The following is an 18,326-nucleotide window of genomic DNA, read 5'->3' as shown; positions in this document are numbered from 1 at the left end:
GTAGAAACATGATCCTCTCAGGAAACTAAATCAGGTGTCTGGGAATAAATGCTTTTACACTTCCACAGCATAAAAAACAGAAAAGAGAAAGGGCAAGGCAGGCAGGCTGAGAGAGTTCAGCAGGAGTAAATGAGACTGAATTCTCTAGTGCCTTCCTCTGGAGAAAACCAAAGTGTTTTGCCTCATCTAGGGAGAAGCTCCCAGCAGCTCAGAGGTTTGTGACTAACGCAATGGTTTACTGCACTGCAACAGCAGTTCCTCAAATCTGTGCAACAAAATTGCCAAAAAAGAAAAAAAAAGCCTCAAAATAAAATCCCAAGCATAGAGGATTAAAATTATGGTGACAAACAGATTGAAGGCCACCATTCTTCCAAGAAGCTTGCAAGACAGGACAGAAAGTTCTGCAGCCACTGTGAGGTAACTTCCCCTTCCTTGCCACGTACAGTGGTGCCCAAGCATTTGCCTCAAGATAAACTCGCCTCTGTTATTAAACATGACTGTGCTCCTCAACTGCAGTCAAGGTACTGTTGCTTCATCCACATTTTCCATCTCAGAAAAAAATCTGACATGCAATTTCTTTTTCCTGTTTTGCCTGCAGTGACTTATTCTACAATGGCTCATTCATTCTTTGCCACATAAAACTGTAACAGCCATCCCATTTTCCAGAAATAGGTGCCAGGATTTGCAGGCTGTCACACACTGTGCCACAGGACTGCTGCAGGACCAGTAGGTTATTTCACTATTTGCCTCCATTTTTATCATCCTTTTCAGGGAAAGTACAGCCTCCCTGGCAGATTTCACATTCTTCATTCACTGCGCTCCTCAGGTGGAATGTGATGGAAGTTTTGATGCTGTTTTCGTTTGCCACTTGAAGCAGCCAATGAAACTGGGCTGACGGCAAAGTAACGGTTTTCAGAGTTCTGATGAATCACTCCTGAGCTGTTGTATGAGTCATCAAAATGTCAGGAGCTTCCAAATGCCCACACTACATCTAATTCCCACTTTAATAAAGGTTTTAGAAATAAGGAGGAGATAACAATACTAATGATATGAACAATGTCTTTTCTAGAAATAAGGTCTAGCTTCAGCACTTTGCTTCAGCACCTCAATTGCTGGGTTGTTTGTTTTTTTTTTTTTGTTCAGTCTTGAAACAAAGTCCTGACAATTATTTTTAAAGCCTGGCCCAATAGCTGAAGTGGTATTATCCCCTGCACTGGTCTCCTCTAGCTGGGACTGGGGCTGCAAGGCCCTGACTGAATTTGGAGGAGGCTGCTTTTATCCACACCTGAGCCAAGAAGCCAGACTTTGTCCCTTCCCCACGCAGTACCAAAGTGAGGGAGTTTTATTCTGCCTGCTCCCTGGCACCTTCAAAACCTTCCTCTGCCTCCTCAGAAGAGTTCAAGTCTAACCTCTTGTTAGACCAGAGGTCTGGAGATGCACAGCAAACTCTGTTGCACAAGGCTGCAATGTCAACCTCCCAACCCCAAGGCAGCCAGCACTAAATCAAAGCATGGCACCACAGCCCTTTGGGAGAAACCTTCGAGGGCTGCGACTGAAAGGTTCTGCAGCAACCAGACCTTTGCATGTTCTAAAAGAACCAAAGAGGAATGAATGGTGTTTGCTGTCTCTGAGGTGGAAAATGGATGCCATCTTGCATCACATCCAATGTTACATTCAGGAAGAACTTAAAGGTGTTCTCTACAGCAGACTGTTTCACCCAGAAATCCCTTATAATTATAATTGATTTTGAAAAAGAGAAGAGTGATTTGGTTCAAATTTAAATTAACTTCTCACTCCAGAAAACATAGGTAAGTACCACAGAAAAAAAAACAAAGTCCTTGTGCCTGTTTGATTTTTTTTCCTTCATAGCCTGCAGAAGGGAGAAGGAAGAGTTCTACTGTGAATGCTTCACAGAACACACACCACTCAATGTTCCCACGCGGGTGCAGGTATGGATTTTGGAGCACACTGCTTTGCTTCCAGACATCAATGCTATACCCAGGGAGGCTGCAGAAACTGAGAGGGAATGTGATTTACACGCTAGGCAGGGACAAGCAGCAGCTCCTCTCCTCCTGGGCACCAGAGAAATCAGCCACATCTATTGACTGGGTAAAGCTGGATGAAGGGATGCAGCTTCCTTTTCCTTCAACTGGGCAATCTCCAGTTATATATTAACTCTCACTTCTCTGCTGGTGTGGTCCACAGACTTTAATCAGACTTTGTTTGCCTCCATACTCAAAATACATCAGTTCTGCTGAAGGCATAGAGTTAAAACACACCTTGGGTTTTCCCACACTATGAAGGATGCTTTCAAACAAGCTTGGTTCTAAATCTCTCTCAGAGAGTGTACACACTACAAGGATTTGTGCTAGGGATTTTTTAACTATCTTTTTTAGTGGTGTCTCACTAGTGTTCAGGAACTTACACTAGTTTCATTAGCAGAATTATCATCCTGCCATCTAGCACTAACTGTGTTTTATGAACCTCTGTGAGTTTCTGTACCAGCCTCATCTTACCCTTAATGACATGCACCTGAGAATTTAAAAACAAGGTGGGGCAGAATGGGAACAGGCATTTCTTACCTCAGCAGAGTTGGATGAATTCTGAACACCAGCAAATCCATGTCCTCCAGCTGAGTCAAAAATCTATTAAAAACATTACAGATAAACATATTGGTTGAACAAACAAACCCCCTTATTTACTGCCTGTGTTAGGTGACCTCTTCAGGACAAAAAGAAATAAAAGTACATTGATAAATACATGTTCACCTGATGAACACCAGGAGTCTTTTTATACTTCCTAACTGCTTTATTATGATTGGAAGCACCATAAAAGAAATACAAACAGATTTTGTAGGGTGTCCCTGCCATGGCAAGGGGGTTGGAACTAGATGATCCCTGTGGTCCCTTCCAACCCTGACTGGATTCTATGATTCTATGAAATCTCCCTCCATAGAGAAAATTTTTCTTTCAGGCTACATGCACCCTCACATTCAAATATGTACAACAGCATCCTTGTCTTTATTTTATACTGCCTACTGTTTACCTATAAGATTAAATTAATTTACCTTCAAATCTTGTGCAGCACTGGAAGTTACAGTTTTACCTTCTGGATACTCTTAGGTACAGCTACAAATCCATGATTTAAAGGAGATGGTCCTTCAGACTACTGTTACTGGCTTTTAAAGCTTCTTAGCCTATAGTTTTTTGTCTCTCCTACCCAAGCAATTAGCCTGACACTAGTGGTGGAAACTTTTAACTCATCTTTAAAGGCATGATCTACCCAAACCCTCGCTATTAAGTAATGAAAGTAGCTGACTACTTCTGTCTGCTTTGAAAGTGATGAAAGCAGAAACTGAGACTTATATTCCCCATCTGTTTTGACAGCTTAACTAATAGGATCTTACATAAGCATTAGGTTTATTAATGATTGGTTTTTTAATCTAATAAATTACTATGGATAAAATCTGAAATTCTGGTGATGAGTGGTATAAATTAATGGATAGACCTATACAGTTGACACACGATGTTGAGGTGTGCAGGTAATTACACTATCCTCCTGAAGTGCAAACACAAACAGCATTTTTTTCAACTCCTGTAGTCAACGAATCAGGACAATATTAAACTTACATCCAAGCTCTTTTTGTTTAGGATTTGGGAGGGTGTGGGGGTGTTCTGTCTTTGTTGTGGGGTTTTCTGCTTTGTTTGGGGGGGTGGATTTTTGCTTGCTTGGTTGGTTTTGCATGTTTTGGGGAGGGGTGTTTTGGGGTCCAGTAAGCTTTATAACTGTAAAAGTGTTCTGGGCAACCCAAGGCAACAACAAACTCTCCTTTAAAATTTCACATGAAATCCAGTTTCTGTCAAAGCAAACACAGGGCACCACTTCTGAACTTCCTCTTTTTTAGTCTCACTCAAAGATGTAATCAAAGCATTTTACTGGGTTTGATTTTTTATGATAGTTTATCATCTAGGCACAAGAAAGCAGATAAGCGTTTAAGAAACTGAGGATGATGTGAGCTTAGACATCCCCCATCTGCTCCAGTGCAGTGACATTAACTGATCTGTAAAAGACTGAGCCACTGCCTTGATGTTTATGAAAGCTCCCCAACATTCAAACTCTGAAACATTAAAAATGCCTCTGATCCAAGGTCATTCAAGAATATATCATCCAATTTTAAAACTAGAGTTGAGCAGATTAAACACAGCAGCTCCAGTTAAATAAATTTCAATTAAATCCAAGGAAGCAAAATGTTTTTAACCTATTGTTCCAACACAGCCATTGCAGCACAATAAGTGGAAAAGAGAGCTTCACTCCTTAGCTTAGCCCAGTTTCCCTGTGGGGAGGAAGAGATGACATGAAAGGCAGCCTCAGGCCTGTTCTGATTTTGATCCATAATTATGTGCATATACACAAGTCTGAGCATGGGAGTAGATCTCTTTTCAGCCACCTTCTAGTTCATAGGTCAGTTTTCAAGGCATGTTCTTAAAAACAGCTCATGTTTAAGGCTAACACCATTTTATGGGTATGAGTCATAGCCCAGTGTTACTCATATGCACCACTCAGCATCTGCATTTCCTTCATTTTAGTGTGGAGTATTTAATAAAATACTTAAAACAAAAATCAAGAACATCAAGTGGTAAAGGAAACTTGGCACATTTTGGGGCCAGCTGGTTGCAAGGTTCAGAACAAGAAGGATGAGGACATGCTCAGGGCACCTCTATGTGCATCAAGACCCCCTCCTCTGCACTCAAAAAAGCACTTAGAGGGTAGCAGTAGCTTTCTCTTCTCACCACAGAAAAAAAGATTCCCTGTTCCTGAGCCTCACAAAATCCCCTTCATAGGCTACAAAGCACACAGGAGGACATGTTACCCAGTTAAGACAGTGTAAGGTATCAGCTCTGCTGGAAACAAAGCTAAGGGGCATAACATCCCTTCCCTCAGGCCTTTTATCAATAAAGAAAGAGAGGTTCAGGACTCACAGACCAGCCTCACCTGCTGCGGAACACAGAGGAAATTATGTGAAAAGGATGGTCCAGAGAAAGTATCTCCTTCAGTTCCCTGTTTTGTAAGACAGACTTGAGTTTTATCCTTAGTCAATTTTACCATGTAAACACACTTGATCAATAGGCTAAGACACATAAATCATCCCAAGAAGCTTCACCCCAGTGTAACACACAGATGAATATTTACCTATTAAAAACACAAACCACTGGACCAGAAAATCCTGATGTGTTATTTTGCAACATTAAATCTGTTGCATCAGCTCTGAGACCAGAGCAGTATGTGTACAGATAGGCCTGTCTAAATGTCCCACAGGCATATTACCAGACATGTAAGAGTAGTTGATTTTCAAGTGCTGATCACAGATTTTTGACTAATAAAATAGGAGAGACAAGGAACAATAGGAACAAAGTGACCTAACAAACAGAGCACAAAATGCTGTTTTGCAAGAGAAAGCAAGCATGGCAAAGGTGAACACGTAACGTTCTGAGTGTGTGTGCATCTCTATAACTTATGCCTCACCATCAAGGAAAAGTTATTTAGCTTTTTTTTAATGGGAGAAGGCAGTGCACTTTTGCTTCACGTGTAGCTGTGCTTTTATTGAGAAAATACAGACCCCTGAAGCATGGAGTTGACACTAAATGTGTGCTGTGCTCACTGGTTTCACAAAGAGGAAAAGACCCTCTGAGAAGCTCTAGTTCCATTAGCAAGGCTGCCCTTCAGCAAGAGCACGTGGCAGCACAGCCCCTCTCCCCTGGGCCAGCCTGCCCCACCACATCAAATCTGCACCGAGCCCTCAACTGGTGTAAACTGGTGCAGCTTTCTATACCTACAGCTGAGCCACTGCATGACAGCAGTCTTCTCCTCATGGCTAAAATGTACTTTCAAGCACCACATGTTGCTCTGAGAGGCCATGCCAAAGACAGCTGTTTCTGTTTCTGCAGCAGTCTCCTCTTTCACCCCTGAAGAGTCTTCTGCATTACTCTAGGTTAAATTGCAGCAGTACTTCAGAGTCCCAGCCATAAGCCAGCACACATTGTGTCAAGGACTGTGCGTGCAGACTATCTCCAAAGAAACTCTGCTTGCAAAGAGCTTGCAGTGTGCTAGAAGACAAGTTTGATGGACAGATGCCTCCCACCTTGTGCACCAACAGCACCTCACAGGATAAGCCCCATCAGATACAAGCTGTTCTGTGGTATCCCCAGCAAGTATATCTACCTGAGTTATGGAAGGTCGCTTTTCCTTTCCTCTCCTTGCCAACGTGTCCAGTCCCTTTAGCGAAGAAAACAAACCCTTCTTGTTTCGGACCCTCTGTGACAGAGACAGGGTACGCTTCCTGAGAGCAGCTTCATCCCTGGAGCAGATCTGTTCAAACAGAGAGACCCTCCCATATCACCAGCAGAACAGCAACATACTGACAGTTACTTCAATTAAGGCATCACACAAGAGCTTCTTCGGTTCACCTCAATGTGACATGCCAAAGTGCAAGGACAAAGTTTTAAACCTCCAGCAGTGATGCTTGCTTTGGTATTCCAGAGGCATGGCAGTGCAGTATTTTTGTCATGGGGAAAAATTAGAAGATCATGGGAAGGGAGGAAGTGAGAAAATATTGCTCTATACTACAAAAGAAGTTAATGACAAGGCTCTGAAAAACGATAACCTATCATTCCGATATGAAAAGTCACGAGGGGACTCTCAAAACTGCCCAACAGGAGATAAACATGCTGTGGCACCAAATTAGTGAGCAGCAGTGACACAAACCATGCAGATAAGAACAGTGGCAAAGAGAAACGCATTCCCTGACACGACTTATGGACTGCTATTCAGACTGACTTCTCATGAGCTAATGTAGCCCACAACTCTCTGACAAGATCAACCTCACAGCCCTGCCAGGCTTAAACAGCAGAGATAAACTGGCTACTACTGATTGATACCTGCCTGAACATGAGCCAGCAGTGTGCCCAGGTGGCCAAGAGAGCCAGTGGCATCCTGGCCTGCATCAGGAATGGTGTGGCCAGCAGGAGCAGGGAGGTCATTCTGCCCCTGTACTCTGCACTGCTTAGACCACACCTTGAGGACTGTGTTCAGTTCTGGGCCCCCCAGTTTAGGAGGGACATTGAGATGCTTGAGTGTGTCCAGAGAAGGGCAACGAGGCTGGGGAGAGGCCTTGAGCACAGCCCTACGAGGAGAGGCTGAGGGAGCTGGGATTGGTTAGCCTGGAGAAGAGGAGGCTCAGGGGAGACCTTATTGCTGTCTGCAACTACCTGAGGGGAGGTTGTGGCCAGGAGCAGGTTGCTCTCTTCTCTCAGGTGGCCAGCACCAGAACAAGGGGACACAGCCTCAGGCTGCGCCAGGGGAGATTTAGGCTGGAGGTGAGGAGAAAGTTCTTCACTGAGAGAGTCATTGGACACTGGAATGGGCTGCCCGGGGAGGTGGTGGAGTCGCCGTCCCTGGAGCTGTTCAAGGCAGGATTGGACGTGGCACTTGGTGCCATGGTCTGGCCTTGAGCTCTGTGGTAAAGGGTTGGACTTGATGATCTGTGAGGTCTCTTCCAACCCTGATGATACTGTGATACTGTGATACTGTGAAGCCAACAGGGTGACAACAGCTTACAGCGGCAGAGGATCTCCTTCATTCTCCTTTGAAAACACAGCCCACAGTTCTTAAATAGTGAGTTAAATTTTGGATTGTTTTAGCCTATTCTAAAAATACTTCCCCCTCCAACTCTTTCTGAAAAATGGAGCCATCTGGCACTTCCAAAAACAGAACAGATCAGCTCAAAGGCACCCAAATCACTTCTGGAAATTTCACTTAGGTTCTTTTCACTCTAAGTGTTTATAAGTATCTGAAGGCTGCCAGGAGCCCGGGGACAGGCTTTTTTCACTTGTTCCCTGGGATAGGACAAGGAGCAGTGGGTGTAAGTTGCAGCAAAAGAGTTTCTGCCTCAACACAAAGGGGAACTTCTTTACTGTAAGGGTGCCAGAGCACTGGAACAGGCTCCCCAGGGAGGTCATGGAGTCTCCTTCTCTGGAGCCTTTCAAGGCCTGTCTGGATGTGTTCCTCTGTGATCTGTGTTAGATAGGATTGTCCTGCTCTGGCAGGGGGCTTGGACTCGATGATCTCTTTGCGTGTCTTCCAACCCCTAACATCCTCTGATCCTATGATAAGTGACTTAGCTCACACACACTTTAAACTCCTAACTCAGTGGAGGTGAAATCATAGTGACAATATTTCAATCCAAGACTCATTTACACTTCAAGAGTATTCTAGTTTGTTTCTCTTTGTTCAGGTACAGGTAAGAAGTACTCAACTCTGGATTCCTTCAGGGCCAAAAAAAAGTCACGGTCTTCATGTTTTCAAAGTCTGTCTCTGCAGAAGAAAATGTATTTGCAGTAGAGGAAAAGGCAGAAAGGATAAGAAGAGAATAGGGCTGTCTGAGCAATGCATGTGGGTGCAGCCAGGTATTATGCCAGTAGAATTTTACACCTAAGCACAGTATCAACGAAGGCTTTGTGTAACGCACCCATGAGGTCTATTTGGACTTACCAGCGCATGGAAGGATGAGACTGAGAAAATGCCAAGCCTCCCCAGTGACAGTTTTGAAGGACGACTGGCAGCAGCCAAAAGGCTCTTTGGGTTTGGGAGCTCCCCACCTTGCAAACTGGCTAAGTAACACCGCATTCGGAAAAGGTCCATGTTGAATTTTTCCAGGTTCTGTTCCCACTGCTGGATCTGTTCAGATATTAAAAGGGACAATTAAATGGGAAAAATGTCTTTTGTGGGCTGCACTGAAAATTAGAGCTCTTCCCCAAACCCACAGTAAATTACTTTCATCTGGTGGTATACGGATTAGATTAGTTATTGCCTGCCAAAACGCAGTCAGTCATATTGTGTTACATCAGCCCAAATAATGGCTTGAAATAAAACAAAGCTGGTGGTCTTAAATGTGTACTGACAAGAGGAACACACCACCAACTTCGGGTAGTTTGACAGCCACAACAGCAGTTACACAGAAACACAACTCACGAAGGCTCTTCTCTACTCACCCTTCTCCTTCTCTCATTTTTGGGCATTAGCTTTGTTGCCTTCATTTTTACAATCTTAGACTATGTAGCTGGCTGGCTGAAAGCAAAGCAGCAGAGCTATGCTAACACACTGCACCAAGCAAAGCAGCTGCACTAAGAGGCCCTCTGCTTTCTTCACTGCCCTATGGCCTGGCCTGTCTACCTGTCAAGAGGAGACAAACCTGGCAACACCAGCGTGTGTGGCTCTTTGTCTGACTAATAGGTTAAGACATGCTTATGGCTAGACAAACTGCAAAAATGAGCTATATATGCCCAACAGGACCAAACCACAGGACCAAAACCAAGAATGCATCCTCCTTCTACGACAGGATGACCTGACTATTGAATGAGGGCAAGGCTGTGGATATTGTCTACCTAGACTCTCAAAAAGCCTCTGTCACTGTTTCCCACATCATTCTCATGGACAGATTGGCTGCTCATGGCTTGGACGAGCACACTGCTGGATAAAGCACTGGCTGGACAAAAGGACCTAAAGGGTCAGTGGAGCTAAATCCAGCTAGAAGCCAGTCACAAGTAGTGTTCCTCAGGGCTCAGTATTGTTGGGACCATTTCTGCTTAACATCTCTACTGATGATCTTGATGAAGACAGAGCAGGTCATCAGTAAGTTTGCAGATGACATCAAGTTAGATGGCAGTGCTGATCTGCACAAGAGTAGGGAGGCTCTGCAGAGAGTTGGACAGATTGGATTGATGGGCCAGTGTCAATAGCAGGAGCTTCAACAAGGCCAAATGCCAGGTCCTGAACTTGAGCCACAACAACCCCAAGCAATGTTACAGGCCTGGGGCAGTGTGGCTGGGGGCTGTAATCAGCAAGCAGCTGAGTTTGAGCAAGCAGTGTGCCCAGTGGCAAAGAAAGCAAGTGGCATCCTTGCTTGGATTAGAAATGCTGCATCCAGCAGGAGTAGAGAGGTGATTGTCCCCTTTTACTCAGGTGTGGTGAGGCCACACCTTGAGTGCTGTGTTGAGCTTTGGGCACCTTGCTACAAGAGGGATGTCAAGACACTGGAGTGAGTGCAGAGGAGGGCAATTAAGCTGGTGAAGGGCCTGAAGAATAAATCTTATGAGGAACAACTGAAGGAGCTGGGGCTGTTCAGTTTGAAAAAGAGGAGGCTGAGGGGAGACCTCATTGCTGTCTACAGCTACCGTAAAGAACATTGTGGAGAGATTTGTGCTGGTCTCCTCTCACAGGTAAGTAGTGACAGAGCAAGAGGGAATGGCTTCAAGCTGTGTCTAGGTAGGTTTAGACTGGATATTAGGAAAAAAACAATCATGAAAAGAGGGTCAGGCATTGCAACAGGCTGCCCAGGGAGATGGTTGAGTCACCAACCCTGGATGTGTTTAAAGGTTATTTGGATGTGGTATTGAGGATATGGTTTAAGGGTGAACCTTGTAGAGTAGGGGTATCATTCAGGCTTGGTGATCTCAAGGGTCTTTTCCAGCCTGAATGTTTCTGTGATTCTCTGATACATAACCTTCATGTAATTTTTAAACCTAATACAGGTACCTGCAGATAAAATAAACAGCTGAATTCAGGTTCAATGTAAATAGATGTAAAGAAAGAGATTAAAATAGTTACTGGACAAAGTTCTGAATCGAGGCTCAGAAGACAGGCTTTAAGTATTTATGTAGATACAAAATAATCTACACACCTATGCAGTGCTGTCTGGGTTCTAATTTAAATTCCCAGGGACCCAGATAAATTTGATAGAACCAGTAACAATTTTATAAAGTGCCCTTCCCTCTGCCCCTTCTTTCCCAAAAGAAAGGCATTAGATGGGGAGAGAGAGAGAAGTAAGCACATCCAAATAAATCAATCTCTTTCCCAAAAGACAGGGATTAGATGGGGAGAGAGAGAGAAGTAAGCACACCCAAATAAATCAATCTCACTCGATTTGGAAGTTAAAAAGAAAAGTTTAACAGTAACTTAAAAGAGGTATCTGAGGTAGGGAGGTTACAAAGGTATAGGGAAGGGAAAACAGCAAATACAAAATGTATAAATACAACCCAAGTTTGTGATGGTGATGGCTTTGTCTGCCTTGTGGGTGATGGCCACCTGGTATGGTGGTATGCAGGGAGTGGAGAGATGCAGAGGGAGAGATGCAGAGAGAAAGGAACAGGAAGTCCCCCTGCTTTCATGGGACAGGAGTGGGGAGTGAGCTAACCATCACCTGGTGGTGTTCAGACCCACCCCTGGGGAGTGGTCTAGACCACTTAGGGTCAGGTTCAGGGTTTCTCCCCCATGGAGTGTTAACCCTGTATAAGTGCACAAAAGTGAACTTTTGCTTCCCATTTTCCACAGCTTACAGATTGGTAGCTGCAGCTAAAAGCTGCCCCATGGTGTACAGCATACAGTAACACCAATAAACAGTGCAGCTGTGTTTAACAGAGCAGGCACATTCACACACGGGAAGGCAGACAGGCATCTCCACTGGCTTAATGTACACCCAGTTCATGTACTGAAGGCTGCCAAAATCCCTCCACAATGCTGATCTTCCAATGTCAGCTCCAATCACTGAGTGTTGCTTGTTCGACAGGTGGTTTAGGGCTGTGCAGAAAGTTCATCACGTTTGCTCTAAAGTGAATTGACTTCATACCTTTCCTTGGCACACCCTGCCTGGACCTGTGCACACAGGACGTTATCACCTTATATTTTCATTAGCCAAGGTTGGGACATGCACCTTTGTGACTTAGAAAACAAGCTGATAAATATAATAAAAGTCTCAGCTGAACTACGACCTTCAGTCTCACCTAGAAGCAAAACCAGTTCAGTTTCCTTAAGATGCAAGAACTAAACAAGTGCCTTGTCTCTTGGTTTTGACAATGAAGTGAGCAACAAAAGGGCAAAAAAGGCCCTAGCAGCAAAGTGGTGCTAAGGCTTGCACTACAACTGAGAGAGACTTTACCCAACCTGGTTTCCTTACATGTGTGCTCACAAACTGTGCTGTCAGTCACAGCTGTATTTCTGGAAGTAAGAGGTATCTTATTTGGCAGGTACAGTGAAGAGAGGAAAGACAATATACCATTATATTCCCTAGAGGCAGAGATGGGACCTGGACAGGCTGCAGAGGTGGGCCCAGGCCAACCTCATGGCATTCCACAAGGCCAAGAGTAAGGTCCCACATCTGGGTTAGTGCAATCCCAAGCACAAATCCAGGCTGGGTGGCAAATGGCTGGAGAGCAGCCCTGAGGAAAAGGATTTGGGGGTCTGGAGTGATGAAAAACTTAACATGAGCCAGCAGTGTGCATGTGCAGCCCAGACAGCAACCACGTCCTGGGCTGCACCAAGAGAAGTGTGACCAGCAGGACCTTTTGCTCTGCTCTCCTCAGACCCTAACTGGAGTGCTGTGTACAGTTCTGGAGTCCCCAGCAGCAAAAGAAGGATATCAAAGTGTTAGAGTAAGTCCAGAGAAGGACCATGAAGATGCTCAGAGGGCTGAAGCAGCTCTGCTATGAGGACAGGCTACAAGAGTTGGGGCTCTTCAGCCTGGAGAAGAGAAGGCTTCAAGAAGACCTTATAGTGGCCTTCCAGTATCTGAAGGGGGCCTCCAGGAAGGCTGAGGAGGGACTGTTTACAAGGTCTTGTCATGACAGGACAAGGGGCAGTGGGTTTAAACTGGCAGAGGGGAGATTCAAACTAGATGTTAGGAAAGGGTTCTTTGCAGTGAGGGTGGTGAGACACTGGCACTGGTTGCCCAGTGAGGTTGTGGCTGCTCCCTCCCTGGAGGTGTTGAAGGCCAGGTTGGATGAGGCCTTGAGAGACCTGTTCCAGTGGGAGGTGTCCCTGCCTATGGCTAGGGGCCGGAGCTAGATGATCTTTGAGGTCACTTCCAATCCAAACCATTCTATGATGATGTACATCTATGAGGGCAAAATTATAATATACAGGGGAACAAAAAAAAAAACAAACTTTCAAAAAAATTACTATTAAAGGCAAAGGACAGCATCTACAAAAGCTTATGATGACAATAACCCCCAAAATAATTCCAGAGAAAACCGACAGTTGTTCACATAATGAACATGATTCATCTAATATGTCACCACAGGACATTTAGAACCATGCATCCTTTGCACCCCAGAAAGAATGATGTTTTTTTCTTAGGTTTGTTTGACCATTGCCCTTCATTTTGTTTTCTTTGTGCTCTCAGACACTCACAGCATTTTTCTGCTTGCCAGTACTTTACACATGGGACAACTCAAATAGGAGGTTTTGTGATGAGCTCTCTCTCTCTGTCAACGCTCGACGAGAATAAAACCATGGTTGTCAGCTTTTCACAAAACCAAAAGCTAGTAGCTCAGATGAAATATTTCCTTCTGGGATGGCACCTCCATGGATACAGAGCCAAACCAACTTTAAATAGTTCAGGAACAGAGCAAGGTTTGTACTGGACACTGTTGGATTAGAGCATCCTGTCCATGCTGAGCGTGAGCCGAACACAGGCAGCCTTGTTTCTGAGACCTTCAAAATCCCCATTAAACATTTGTAGTAAGTTGTGTTCTAAAGTCAAGATGATCTAAGAAGAGGGAGTAGAGTCCAACATGAGGAGAGCCTGATGAAATAATTAAATTACAGTGTTTATCAGTCGTGCAGGATGCAGCTAATCAGCTCCAAAAGCATCAGTAATCACAACGTTACATTTAATGGCATTAGCAAAAGCTGTAGGCAGGGAATTTCTGGGATTGTCTTGTAGTCTTATCAAAACCAGGGATGTCTGGAACCAATTGGAGGCCACGAACCAATACCAGCTGCTATTTGTCTAAGCCCTTTAAACTATGCTAATTCTTCCTAAAGATTTATGTTCCTGAAGACTAAACAGGGGAAGTGCACAAATAAAAAAGCAACAGCTTCAAAGCGCAGTATGACCTGGTCCAGGAGGTTAATTTACAGCCTGCAGACTAGCTGCTGTGATCCTTATTCTGCTATTGTGTGAGGCGAACCTCCACTCCGCGTGGGAGGACTGCCCAAAAGATGGCTCAAGGACTTCATTGCGCACAGACCAAACAGTTCTTCTGAAACCTGCTCAAAAGCAGACGCTGTGAGAGCAGGAATGGGTGGCAAAGGCTAACAGCAGCACAAAGCAAGTCCACCAAGATATAAGAAATAAGGCCAGATGTGAAGTGCATCAAAACAAGTAAATACACGTGAAATGGTCCCCACAGTGACCTGCTCAACTGATGTGGCTGTGGGAACTGGCAGCTACAGCACCTGGGGGAACCTAAACCATCCTCTCTGTCATTGTTTCAAAAACTCCATGTGAATTTCTAGGAAAAGTACTAAAGGCTTTTCCTAGAGGAGAAGGAGGATATCACTCTCAGTATAGGCACAAGTTAGGCAAGGATTTATGGGTTTAGTGGCACTAGGAGAGAGCCTAGGATAAAAGCAAGGAGGGGCCACTTCAGCCTAAGAAGATCCCAGTAAGGTAAAGAGTAACAGGAGGCTGTGACGGAGACGGAAAGGAAAATATCAGAAGCCTTGTGAATTAGGACCATGAATTAATTAGCCTAGGCCAGCAGGAGAGCTCATGCCAGGAAGCCTAGTGCAGGGATAAGACAGTAATTATGTGGGATGTGCTCAGTGAGGGTGCCAGCTTTTGCATCAGAGACAGATCAGAAAGGAATTTTGAAGTGTTAACACACAAAGGAACATCTGCACGGTACCTTCATCAGTATGTTAGCAGCAATGACCATTATTCAGAACAGAAATAGCTACTTCTTCTCCAGGTTACTGAAAAAATCTATCCAGACACTATGAAATTATTGTAAATTAACTACATTTTAAAGTGCACAAACAGGTGAGTTAAAGGAATGTGCCTGAAAGCAGATGTCTGTTAATTCAATATCCCTGACAGTTTTCTATAGGTAAGCATTTGGAAAAGACAAGAGGTAAATACATTGACAAACCAATACAGATCAGTCGCTTCCAGCAAGTGACATGGGGATCCAGAGTTCCTGCATGCTATACAGTTCCCTCTGCAGGTGACACTACTAGTAGTAGAACATGAGCCAGCAGTGTGCCCAGGTGGCCAAGAGAGCCAGTGGCATCCTGGCCTGCATCAGGAATGGTGTGGTCAGCAGGAGCAGGGAGGTCATTCTGCCCCTGTACTCTGCACTGGTTAGACCACACCTTGAGGACTGTGTTCAGTTCTGGGCCCCCCAGTTTAGGAGGGACATTGAGATGCTTGAGCGTGTCCAGAGAAGGGCAACGAGGCTGGGGAGAGGCCTTGAGCACAGCCCTACGAGGAGAGGCTGAGGGAGCTGGGATTGGTTATCCTGGAGAAGAGGAGGCTCAGGGGTGACCTTATTGCTGTCTACAACTACCTGAGGGGTGGTTGTAGCCAGGAGGAGGTTGCTCTCTTCTCTCAGGCAGCCAGCACCAGAACGAGAGGACACAGCCTCAGGCTGTGCCAGGGGAAATTTAGGTTCGAGGTGAGGAGAAAGTTCTTCCCTGAGAGAGTCATTGGACACTGGAATGGGCTGCCCGGGGAGGTGGTGGAGTCGCCATCCCTGGAGCTGTTCAAGGCAGGATTGGACGTGGCACTTGGTGCCATGGTCTGGCCTTGAGCTCTGTGGTAAAGGGTTGGACTTGATGGTCTGTGAGGTCTCTTCCAACCATGGTGATACTGTGATACATCCAGTAAAAGGCCCTAGCAATCCCAGCAAAGGCAGTGCCAATAGTATGGCTCAGGGAAGGTTCCTAGCTGCTACCACTAGGTAGAATCATAGAATCATAGAATCAACCAGGTTGGAAGAGACCTCCAAGATCAGCCAGTCCAACCTATCACCCAGCCCTAACCAATCAACCAGACCATGGCACTAAGTGCCTCATCCAGTCTTTTCTTGAAGACCCCCAGGAACGGTGCCTCCACCACCTCCCTGGGCAGCCCATTCCAATGGGAAATCACTGTACAAACAGCACCTCTGAGGGGCTGGGGAAGAACTGTCTCATTTTCTAACACCTGTTCTAGAGAAAGTAAGAAGAGTTCAGTGTAACATAACCCAAATCAGTATATGTGGAGGAAAGGAGTGCCACAAACCACATCACATCTACTCGAGGTAGCGCTACTTCAAAGAAGAATGAGCAAAACTTCCCGGACAGCTTGCACAGTAACAGAATGTCACTTTTTCACTTGGCACCTACTGAAAGCAGCACAAAGAAAAAGCACACAGGGAGGAGGGCTTTCTCTTAGTGCTTAGGCTTCAAAATTGGTTAGATTTAGTAATACTCATTGGAACATGAGCTCCTCGCTGACACAGTTCATTATCTATAGCAGTATTAAAGAAAATAAAAACAGCCACTCTTTTAAAAATCAGATTTTCCCATATCCAACATCATCTTCCCAGATGGGAACTGTTTCTGTAAGTTGATGTACAGAATACTATGGATTTAAAAGAAACTTCTGCTGCTGCTTTATGTGAACTGCTTTTCAACCACATTACAAACACCACCAAGCCCTTTGCATTCCAGTCCCTGTTTCTCACAGACAATTCATATTGTACCCATCTGGATAAATGAGTCACTTGGTTTCTGGGGACAAGGAAAGGATTTTCATTGTCATTATTTCCTAAAGAGAACTTGAAGAAGTAAAACCATCATTCTCCCAGAAATTCCATTACTTTAAAGGACAGTATAGAGATACTACACTAACTTTTAGCTCAATGAAATAATAAAGGTAACCTCAAATACAACAACAATGATGTGCAGCTAGCAATAGCCTTTATTCTTCATTCTGCCTAGTGGCTTAAAACACAGTTAAAAAGACTTCCTGAAGTAACAAGACAACAGCTTTTTTTACCATCTTACTGTTTGTTTTGGAAGGACAGAATTGTCATAATTTCTAACCAAAACAGACAGAAGAAATCTTATTACCAATACCACTCATAACACAAAAGTGCATCCAAACAGGCAGAAGACCACCTCTGTCTGCAGACACATGCCTACAAGTTCCACCACATGAGATGCTATGCAACTCCACATTCAAGCACCATTCATTACTTTTTCATTAATTTATACTAAACCTTTGTGAAATAAAGACAGAAATTCACCTGCATGCAAAACAGTAATTACAGAGACGAGAATGGAGATGACCTCTCAAGTTGTGCCAGGAGAAATCTAGGCTGGATGTTAGGAGGAAGTGCTTGCCAGAGAGAGTTCTGTGACGATGATTTATAGATTAGATAGTGATTGGCATTGGAATTTTCTTCCCGGGGGAGGGATCAGCCCAAACCCGGGACACGATTCTTTTGACGCCCAACGTGGGGCACGAACCCACGACCCTGAGATTAAGAGTCTCATGCTCTACCGACTGAGATAGCCGGCCAAGAATCCTGTCCCGGGTTTGGGCTGATCCCTCCCCCGGGAAGAAAATTCACAACACAAAACCCCCTTCTTTTTGAAAGTCAGGGAAAGATGAAATTGTATTTTCTTATAGTATAACAATGTAAAGAGAAATAATAACTAGAGAAGGAAGGAAGGGAAAAAAAACCAATACAATAACCTTAAGGGAGATGGGGGAGGGGTTGAGCGGCGGCGAAGCAGCAGAAGCAGCAGTAGCCAAAACAGCAGCCGGGGAAGATAGGCGAAGCTGCAGCAGCAGAAGCCAGCGGGAGAAGTGGCAGAACAAACTGTGCTTCTAGACATTAAGTTCTTGATGCTACAATGAAATTATATTAATTTATCTATTCATTTATGTGGCCTATCCCTGGAATGTTCATCTCTCCCCTATGTCTGAGCTAGAGGATCAGCTCAAATGGCCACAAATTTGTATGCAACAAATCTGGCAAGGGCTAGTAAAATCCCCTGAAAAGATTCTCTTTGAGTGCTGCGTTTTGACGTCAATGTCAGAGGGTATTTCATGAGATGCTTTACAGAAAACGTTATTAGATGCTTCATAGGCACATTTTCATTCCATTACTTTTTCTTCTTTCCTTTTTTTAATAAGTTCTGTGTAAAAAGCCAAAGATCACTACAGGGAAGGGAAGAAAGGTGCTAGAGAGTTTAGTGACTACTCAGAGCCACTTATTTTTTTTTATGGCAACAGTTTTCAAGAAACAATCAGATGTTTTCTTCAGGGAATGGAATGGAAGAGGACTCTAGGCACTCCCAGGGTTCATGCTCATGGATAGTGGGCTCTTCATGGGTTTTATGGGCACCACAATCGTCTGCAAAAGAACTCAAAACAATACATCTATATTCTTCCTGCCAATGTCAAGTTCTTTTGTGGAACACATTGTATTTCACCATTC

The 18,326-nt window shown here is 44.5% G+C and overlaps 1 protein-coding gene across 5 annotated transcripts in view; it reads right to left on the bottom strand.

The window, feature by feature from the left end:
* Window positions 1-18,326, bottom strand: part of TIAM2 (TIAM Rac1 associated GEF 2) — a 188,922-nt gene that overhangs the window by 77,941 nt on the left and 92,655 nt on the right. For 3 of the 5 annotated variants that reach the window (XM_064169196.1, XM_064169195.1, XM_064169198.1), the window contains exons 7-10: window positions 8,548-8,733; window positions 6,220-6,366; window positions 4,993-5,058; window positions 2,583-2,645 (exon numbers count right to left, since the gene is read on the bottom strand). In XM_064169196.1, coding sequence (XP_064025266.1) covers window positions 2,583-2,645; window positions 4,993-5,058; window positions 6,220-6,366; window positions 8,548-8,733 — 462 coding nt within the window. The remainder of the gene's footprint in view (window positions 1-2,582; window positions 2,646-4,992; window positions 5,059-6,219; window positions 6,367-8,547; window positions 8,734-18,326) is intronic. The other 2 variants (XM_064169199.1, XM_064169200.1) reach the window with 1 other exon arrangement.

This window comes from Pogoniulus pusillus, chromosome 31 (genome assembly GCF_015220805.1).
Source record: "Pogoniulus pusillus isolate bPogPus1 chromosome 31, bPogPus1.pri, whole genome shotgun sequence".
Lineage (NCBI taxonomy): Eukaryota > Metazoa > Chordata > Aves > Piciformes > Lybiidae > Pogoniulus > Pogoniulus pusillus.
Note: the sequence above shows the minus strand (reverse complement) of the source record. Positions and strands in the feature narration are given on the sequence as shown.